The following is a 9221-nucleotide window of genomic DNA, read 5'->3' on the forward strand; positions in this document are numbered from 1 at the left end:
ATTATTATAAAATATAAAATTAAGAGATGGGAAGTCCTTAAAAGGAAGAAGAAACTGAGAAGCGGAATCATTGTTGAATCGATATAAAAGCAAGGCAGACCCTGAAGAATTTGATTTCACTTCTATACATGCGTTGTTCATTTCTTTATACCAATGTCTTCGCGCCCAGAATTCCCTTCAGACTGCTCTCCTCTTTCTTCTCCAACTATGCTTCAGCAGCCAGACCTCTCCAATTCAACGAATCGCCACCTCTGTTTGTTGACAAGCTCCTATCATTCTTGCAGCAATCCTCGCTGTGCCTTGTCGGGGTCAAGACGATACATGCTCAAATCGTCACCAATGCACTGTCTTCGGACCATTTTGTTGCTGCCAAGCTTGTGAGGGCCTACTGCCAGTGTGGTTGTTTGGAAGCCGCCCGCCACACGTTCGATCAATTTCCTCACCCAGAAGTGTTCTTATGTAACGCCATGATGAATGGGTATTTACGTAATGAGCGGTACGATGAGACTCTCGCGTTGTTCTGGATGATGGGTCGTTGTAATTTGGAGGTTGATAGTTGCAGTTGTACATTAGCACTAAAAGCTTGTACAGGTTTGTCGGATTATGAGAGTGGGATGGTAATAATCAGCAGTGCTGCTGAAATTGGCATGGCCAGAGATCGGTTTTTTGGAAGTTCGGTGATTAATTTTTTGGTCAAATGTGACCGTATTGATGAGGCACAAAGGGTGTTTGATGGCATTCGAAATAGAGATATTGTTTGTTGGAATTCAATGATGGGAGGTTATGTGCAGACAGGCTATTTTCAGGAGGCTATTGATCTGTATTTTGAGATGTGTGATGATGGAATAGGGCAAACCGCGATAACTATGGTGTGCTTGATTCAGGCATGTTCAGGGATTGGGAATTTAGAACTTGCCAAGTGCATTCACGGATGTGTACTTGGACTTGGAATGTGCGAGGATGTTCGGGTTCTCACATCATTGGTTGATATGTATAGCAAATTGGGTCACATTCAGAGTGCTCGATGGGTTTTTGAGAGGATGCCTGACAAAAGTTTGGTATCATGGAATGCAATGATCTCAGGATGTGTCCAAAACGGTTTTGTACAGGAATCCTTTGGCCTGTTTCATAGATTAGTTAATGCTGGGGGTGGGTTTAATTCAGTAACTATTGTTAGCCTCCTTCAGGGATGTTCACAAAGAGCTGACTTAGAAAGTGGAAAGCTTCTTCATGGTTTCATTCTAAGAAAGGGCCTCGAATTGAATCTTATTTTATCTACTACACTTGTTGATCTGTATTTGAAATGTGGTGCCTTACAGCTGGCAACTTCTGTATTTAACGATATGAAAGATAAGAATGTGATCACATGGACTGCTATGTTGGCAGGGTTAGCCCAAAATGGGCGTGCTGAGGATGCCTTGAAATTATTTCATCAGATGCAAGAAGAGGGAGTTACTGCCAATTCTTTCACTCTTGTTAGCTTGCTTCACTCTTGTGCTCATTTGGGCTCTTTGAGAAAAGGAAGGAGTGTGCATGCTCATCTAATTCGCCGTGGCTTTGCTTTTGATGTGATAAGCATGACAGCCCTAGTTGATATGTATGCTAAATGTGGAAAAATGGACTCTGCTGCAAGGGTTTTTGAGAATGGCTGTGTCAGTAAAGATGTCATTTTGTGGAACTCTATGATAACAGGCTATGGCATGCATGGTCATGCGAGTGAAGCTCTTAGCCTGTATGGTAGAATGATAGAGGAGGGCATCAAACCAAATCAAGCTACTCTTGTTTCTCTTCTGGCTGCATGTAGTCATTCAGGGCTACTGAATGAAGGTATCTGTCTGTTTAACTGCATGGAAGCGAACCTTAACATCAAGCCTAATGAGAAGCACTATGCTTGCTTTGTCGATCTTCTTGGTCGAGCAGGTCGTCTTGAAGAAGCTGAGGCATTTATCAGAAGAATGCCTTTGGAGCCAGGTGTTGCCGTACTCGAAGCCTTGTTGAGTGGGTGCCAAACTCACAAAAACATCAACATGGGTGTAGAAATTGCAGATAAATTGCTCCAGTTAGATGCTGTTAACCCAACAATCTATGTTGTTTTATCAAACATTTATGCACATGCCAAGAGGTGGGACGCAGTGAACTATGTCCGAGAGCTCATGAGGAAACAGGGGCTAAAGAAAACACCTGGGTATAGCTTGATTGAAATGGGAAACCAGGTGCATGCATTTCTTGCTGGTGATGATTCACATCCAAATTGGGGTGAAATTTCTCAGTTTTTGGAGACTTTAAGGTTTGAGGTAGAGGCTTGTGGATATGTCCCAGATACTAGTTGTGTTCTCCGCAATGTGGATGAGCAGATGAAGGTGAAGCTGCTATGGGGTCACAGCGAGAGACTAGCAATAGCATTCGGACTTATGAGCACACCAGCTGGAAGTACAATTAGAATCACAAAGAATCTTCGTGTTTGTGTTGATTGCCATAATTTCACAAAATCTTTGTCAAAGACAGTGAAGAGAGAAATTATCGTGAGAGATCTGAATCGTTTTCATCACTTCCTGGATGGCAAGTGCTCTTGTGGTGATTATTGGTGAAGCTCCTTCTCTAAGATACTCGTGTGTGTGTTCATACGTGAAACAACTATAAATAGTAAAGAGTATGGAAAGGTTCAAACTCATAATTTCATATTTGTCATGAGATAGTGGTCACTACTCGAATCACTCTTAAAGATCCAGGACATGTGACTAGAGATTATAATTCAATCTATCAATCTTTTTGAACTTCTTGATTACATCAAAGACTCAAAATGAATAGGCAAAAATGAATTGGCAAATTATACTCAAGTTTCGTTTGTTTGGAAGAAAGTATTTTCTTTAAGAGAAAATAATTTTTAAAAGAAAATAATTTTTTGAAATGTGTTTTTTGTTTTTTTATTTAACTTAAAGATTTGGAGGCTTGAATAAAAAGAAAGAGAAAGATAAAGAATCAGATAAAGAAAAATACAAGAGAGAAAAAGAGTTGGCAATGAGGCCAAATGGTAGTTAACGATGTAAATAGTGATTTAGACAACAACCCAAATGGTGATACAGACATTGATGGTGAACATAAACAACAACGGTGAGACAAATGGCAAATAGAAATAACGATGGTGATGTAGATAGTAAAGGTAAAGCAAAAGGACAACGATAACGAAATATATGACAATGTAGACGGACGATTATGACGAATACAAAAAGAGCTCTAATTAAGGCACTTTAAGGTAAAGAAAGTTGAGGGACACTTTAGGGTAAGGGAGAACGACTTCCTTTATAGTAGATGGGAAGTTGTTTTCCTATTTTAAATTAGATTTTTTATTGATTTTTATGTTTTTTTTATCCTAAATACTAAAAAATATTAGCATAGATATTTTTATAATTTGAACATATTTTGAAAAGTTTGTATTGTTTATTTTATTTTCGCACACACTTTATCTATCAGTTTAAAAATATTTCTAGTTAATATTAAAAAAATTAAGCTACGAAATCTTTTAAGATAATTTTAAATTACAAAAGTTTAAAAAATATATTTGAATGATATTTTCAAGTAAAAATAAATAAATTATATGAATTTTTAAGGACTTTTTCAGGTTATAATAAATATCTTTCTAAATGATTCAAAACAGGGTATAATTTACCTAAAATTAAACTATAAAGATATGAAATACTAAAAATAAAATAAAAATTAACTAAAAATAAAATACAGAGACTGTGTCTATAAAATCTTAAAAAGTCACCTGAAGTTTGGGTGAAATTTGTCTAAATATTTTATTTAGTTAAATTTATTTTACAGGGGAAATAATTTAAAAAACTTTACCCTCGGGGTCAAGTCGCCTGTTGGGTCCGGGTCACCCGGGCCCAATGCCAATGGAAGGGAACTGGGCTTATCCGGGTCGTCTGACCCCGACCCTCCCGATTCAGCACAGTAGACCAGTCTTCTAAAACCCTAGACCCTCCGTCCTTTCTTCCATAACTGTCTGTAAACGCAGCAGAGAAACCAGTGAGAATTCTTACCTTTTCCATATCTATAGCTTATCTTTTCTCGATTTTGTGAGTGTTTTACGCCGAATGCGCAGAGCATTGCGTTTTGATATCACTGTCTTAATGGGGTTAAACGATTGATTTGAGATGTTCGATTGCTAATAATCACTTTGCTTTTTGATAGTTCCAGGTGTTTTTGTGGCTTGAACGATGCTTGTGTTGTTCGAAACGCCGGCGGGCTTTGCCCTTTTCAAAGTATTGGATGAAGGCAAACTATCCAAAGTTGAGGTATTTCACGTAAAAACGTGTTTATTGGTTAATTATAGGAACTTAAGCTTTATGTATGTTTATTCACTAAATCTTTTTGTTTTGTGTTGCAGGATCTGGGGAAGGAGTTCTCTACGGCTGAGTCTGCCAGACAGGTATTTTCATTCTCCCCCATGTTTCATCCCCATAGATGCTGTAATGTACTGCGCATATAGGATAGGTTATGCTTAGTATCTATTGATTTTAACCATGCTTCAAGTGTAAGAAAAAATACCCACTTGGAGGAAAGGCGTAGGCTGGGATTTACATACCTATTCGGATTTTTATAGTATGAAGATATAGTGACGGTGGACGTATGGGCTTTGTGACAAGTGTTATTATAAACACTTGTGTTTTTCTGGCTGCCTCCATTATGTCTACTCTACTGTCCTTTGCATTTATTGGGATGTGAATCTGTAGTTAGAATTAAAGATTGCGAGGTGTTTGTGAATTGCCAAGTGCATATTTCTTCATATTCCATAGTGACTCTTTGTATGCTAACTTTTATTTTGGTTCTGACTCATGATAATTCTGGTATTCTTGGATGTGAAATTTCTGATATATCATGGATGCCATTTGAACGCATTATTGATATGCATGTCATATTAAATTTTGACTTCTTATTTTACTATTATTATTACTGTTCCTTTTTTTTTCCCTTAAGTATTATAAGTTGTCAACTGTTCATTTATTTATTGCTGCACTTCAGTCAAATTTCTGAAACTGTGATGCATTGTTAAATGTGATGGTTGGAAACAGAGTTGTGTCTATGTTAGACATCTTTTTGCATACCAAAATTAACTTATGCTTTAGCTGCACCAGATAATTTCTCCAAAAAAATTTTATTTGGAGAAATTTCATTTCATCATTACTCCGATCCCACTTCTCCATATGAAGATGGTGTTGAAACTTCATTTCATCATTACTCCGCCAAGGGATGTTATCCACTGCCGGTCTCAAGCCCGGATAAAGGAGAAGGGTTGCGTTAAGTAGCCGATAGCCAGCGTAAAACCCCTAGTCGGATCCAAATATGAATTCTAGACAAACTATTTGTTGGAGCGTAACTCACATAAAAGTCTAGAATTCATGTATCCGACCTCACATAGTGGGATAAAAGCTGGATATGTTGTTGTTGTTGTTGTCTGCTATGGCCTGCCTTTGTGATTTTTCCCACAATAAAGGTTCTAATCATCACTTTGTTCATTGTCAACTTTAGGTTGTAAAGCTAAAAGCTTTCTCCAAGTTTGAGAACACATCAGAAGCCTTGTCAGCAGCTACCTTGTTGATAGAGAGCAAACCTAGCAAGGGTCTGCGCAAGTTATTGCGTGCCCATTGTGATGGTGAGACATTAGCTGTGGCTGATTCTAAACTTGGAAATACCATTAAGGAGAAACTGGTGAGCTAATGATCTTCTCTGAAGCATTATTCATTAGAAGGTAGTACACTGTAATTATTATTTTGTCTTACATTGGGTGAATTTGTGTCTTATAGCAAATTGAATGTGTTCACAACAATGCTGTGATGGAACTGATGAGAGGGGTGAGAAGCCAGTTGACAGAACTCATATCTGGTTTGCCTAGTCAGGATTTAGCGCCAATGAGCTTGGGCTTATCTCATAGCCTATCTAGATACAAGTTGAAATTCAGTCCTGATAAGGTGAGTCCATTACTGTTGTTGTTTTCCTGATATGTAAATTTCTGTCATGTTTAGTCTTATTTGATTGATTGGCGTTTCCTTTATTATGGATGCCATTTCACTTTACAAAAGTTAATTAACTGGAATATTCAATGATGACCATGAGGCCATCACAGGAGGGTTAAATAATGCTTACTTGCTGTAATCTCTACTGAACCACTTTTCATGTGATTGCTGCATGTTTGTCTCCTTAAGGTAGGGTTTCCATAATACTGGGAAAATAAAAAATAAATAATTTTTATATTTGTGGTAGAGGCAATATTCAATTTTGCAAGTAGATAGCTAATTTTTTGTCAGGCTATGCTTCTGCCTGGAGGGGGCTTGTTTTGTTCCATTGATATTTGTGTGCACTGACAAGATAATGTGGGATCTGTTCCCTTATGGTGAGAATTGGTCCAGAAGTCAATTGTACCTCAACAAAATAAGTTATCAGGCTGACAACTGTGCAGCTTATAACGTTGCTTTCGGTATTGTAGTTCTTACATATTTCTCTTTTTCCAAAAATGGGTTTCTCAGTCCTGTGACTTGATATTTATTGTTGTTCCAGGTGGATACGATGATCATTCAGGCAATTGGCTTGTTGGATGATCTTGATAAGGAACTTAACACATATGCAATGAGAGTTCGAGAATGGTATGGTTGGCATTTCCCTGAACTTACAAAGATTGTACAGGATAATATTCTTTATGCCAAGGCAGTGAAGCTGATGGGCAGCCGTTCAAATGCTGCAAGACTTGATTTCTCTGAGGTAGTCTCTAGTTTTTGTTGTCTTAATCAGAATAATGCTTCTAGCATTCCAATTTGAACTGTTGAACTAATTGCCATGTAAGATTGGATAGCAAACATTTGCATCCCAAAATCCACCTTGGGGTGTCTCTTCATACCTATCCTCAATTGATTCTTCTCAAAATGTATGTTTGCTTGCTTTGCTGAACATGTGTTAGTGCATGGTGCTGCAACTTGTTGCATTTCTGCCGGCATGGAACCCTGAAGTTTTGTTTCAATTATTCTAGCTCTAATATGCATAACCAATTTTCTGCAACTAAGAAACTAGGTAATCATACGAACAAAGTGCTGGTCATGGTGGATGACAAATTGACAATACTGATGCTTTTTATATATTTGCAGATACTGCCAGAAGAGGTTGAAACAGAACTGAAAGAGGCAGCCCTGATTTCCATGGGAACTGAAGTCAGTGACCTTGATTTGATGAATATCATAGACTTGTGTGACCAAGTTTTGTCTCTCTCCGAGTATAGAGTTCAATTATTTGATTATCTAAGGAGCAGGATGAATACCATTGCCCCAAATCTCACTGCTCTTGTTGGAGAACTTGTTGGTGCTCGCCTCATTGCCCATGGAGGCAGCTTGTTGAATCTTGCAAAACAGCCCGGAAGTACTGTTCAGGTCCTTGGTGCAGAAAAGGCCCTTTTCAGAGCCTTAAAGACAAAACATGCAACTCCTAAATATGGCCTCATCTACCATGCATCCTTGATTGGTCAAGCAGCACCAAAACATAAAGGAAAAATTTCACGATCACTGGCTGCCAAGACCGCGTTGGCTATTAGATGTGATGCTCTCGGAGATAGCGAAGATAACTCCATGGGATTGGAGAATCGAGCCAAGGTACTATGGATTATGATTTGTGCAAGTTCTTTGCTATTGCTTGTTCCCTTCTATAAATCATCACATGTGCAACTTTTCTCCCCATTTTTGGTAGCTTGAAGCACGACTAAGAAATCTGGAAGGCAGAGAACTGGGTCGTTCTGCTGGGTCAGCTAAAGGAAAACCTAAGATAGTATTTTATGACAAGGACCGTAAGAAGGGGGCAGGGGCAATGATAACCACTGCCAAGGTCCGCTGTTAATTTTATGTACTTCCTCTTTTGTGATTTCTGTCAATTTGGGCAGGAGGAATTAACTCTTCTTTCGTTTCATATAGGTCTACAATGCTTTAGCCGATTCTACACTAGGCCTGACAGAATCAGCAGCTGAGCAAAAGGAAGAAGTGGTCCCAGGTGAGACCAATAAAGAATCAGAACCATCTCAGGTTGAGACAGGAGATCAGGCTCCTGCTACAGACGGAGAGAAGAAAGAAAAGAAGAAAAAGAAGAAGGCTCATGCAGAGGACGAGGAGGGAGGTGCAGAGCTAGAAAGTGAAGAGATAGCTAAGAAAGAAAAGAAGAAGAAGAAGAAGAAGAAACATTCAGCTGAGAGTACTGAGTTGCAGAATGAGGGTGAAATTAATGGAGGAGAGAAGAAGAAAAAGAAGAGAAAGCATGCCGAAGCTGAAGAAGAAGAGACCAAAACTCCAAGCAAGAAGGAGAAAAAGAAGAAAAAAAACAGAAGTGAGGAATGAAAATTGAGAATAGTTAAATGTACCAAACAATTTTGTGCGTCTTAGGCAGTGAATTAGGTTTTTTATTTGTACAATTTTGCTCCACGTTAACGTCTCCCTATGTCCCTGTGGATCCTGCAGTTATCTCTTAACTGTATTTTCCATTTTGTTTTTCTTGTTGTAAGAGGCTGATTGAATCGAGGGAATATCACTGTCTGTTTGATTGCAGTTGCTGAATCTAGAATGGGGCTTGCTAATATGCCTTTTGCATATGTGAGCTCTGCTGTTCATGTGGATCTCTGTTGAACTTGATTGCATCTTCCTTTTAAGTACCTATGCCTTGACCTTCCTGCAGACGTAGCTATCAAGCTGTGAGTTTGATTGGTGGCTTTATCTTTTGCGACTAGTAAATCTGTAAATAAAAATTATTGATTTGAAGTTTGCAGGTCTTCTCTTTTTCGTGTACATATTGCGCTTTCCAGAAATGGAGCAACACAAAGAATGTATAAGAAACAGGGAAATAGTTACTCCTCTTTGGTCAATGCAGGCCAAATACTGGGGAAACACATGCTGCGAGAAAAGTATATGGAAAGCTTTTTGCAGAGGGTTTCTATAGACGCATAGGTATGTGGTGTTCTTCCTCTTGGTTTCTTTAGAAATTATGATGATGTTTTTATAAGTATGAATTATTTTAATATATATATATATATATATTTTTAAAATGGCATCACCTTTTTTATTTTAATTTTGTTTCAAATTGAGCTTTGATAGCTATGATAAAATTATTTGTTGGTGGCTAAATTGTAGTGTCCTTTTACAAAGTCACGACAGGCTTTGTATTATTATTTTCTTTTCTTTTCTTCTTCTTTTTTT

General features: G+C 38.1%; 2 protein-coding genes across 4 annotated transcripts; both read left to right on the forward strand.

The window, feature by feature from the left end:
* The first annotated feature begins 55 nt into the window (after window positions 1-55).
* On the forward strand, window positions 56-2767 carry LOC127797641 (pentatricopeptide repeat-containing protein At3g12770-like). Its single transcript, XM_052330723.1, has one exon. The coding sequence runs from the start codon at window positions 129-131 to the stop codon at window positions 2586-2588; it is 2460 nt and encodes an 819-aa protein (XP_052186683.1). The 5' UTR covers window positions 56-128; the 3' UTR covers window positions 2589-2767.
* Window positions 2768-3966: 1199 nt separating this feature from the next.
* Window positions 3967-8618, forward strand: LOC127797648 (probable nucleolar protein 5-2). Of its 3 annotated transcripts, none has more exons than XM_052330736.1 (9): window positions 3967-4029; window positions 4195-4298; window positions 4391-4432; window positions 5533-5712; window positions 5808-5972; window positions 6559-6759; window positions 7140-7637; window positions 7732-7866; window positions 7953-8618. In XM_052330736.1, the coding sequence occupies exons 2-9, from the start codon at window positions 4221-4223 to the stop codon at window positions 8367-8369; spliced, it is 1716 nt and encodes a 571-aa protein (XP_052186696.1). In that variant the 5' UTR covers window positions 3967-4029; window positions 4195-4220; the 3' UTR covers window positions 8370-8618. The 3 variants fall into 3 exon arrangements, with proteins under 3 accessions (XP_052186696.1, XP_052186712.1, XP_052186704.1); XM_052330752.1 differs by lacking the exon at window positions 3967-4029 and adding an exon at window positions 4044-4079; XM_052330744.1 differs by lacking the exon at window positions 3967-4029 and having other exon boundaries at window positions 4099-4298.
* Window positions 8619-9221: the final 603 nt, after the last annotated feature.

Source organism: Diospyros lotus, chromosome 1 (genome assembly GCF_014633365.1).
Source record: "Diospyros lotus cultivar Yz01 chromosome 1, ASM1463336v1, whole genome shotgun sequence".
Taxonomy (NCBI): Eukaryota; Viridiplantae; Streptophyta; class Magnoliopsida; order Ericales; family Ebenaceae; genus Diospyros; species Diospyros lotus.

Bases quoted from the DNA above. Each gene is read 5' to 3' on its own strand.
- LOC127797641 (XM_052330723.1), top strand. From the start codon at position 129: ATGCGTTGTTCATTTCTTTATACCAATGTCTTCGCGCCCAGAATTCCC.
- LOC127797648 (XM_052330736.1), top strand. From the start codon at position 4,221: ATGCTTGTGTTGTTCGAAACGCCGGCGGGCTTTGCCCTTTTCAAAGTA. The intron at 5,973-6,558 runs GTGAGTCCATTA...TTGTTGTTCCAG, and splicing joins TGAAATTCAGTCCTGATAAG to GTGGATACGATGATCATTCA. The intron at 6,760-7,139 runs GTAGTCTCTAGT...ATATATTTGCAG, and splicing joins CAAGACTTGATTTCTCTGAG to ATACTGCCAGAAGAGGTTGA.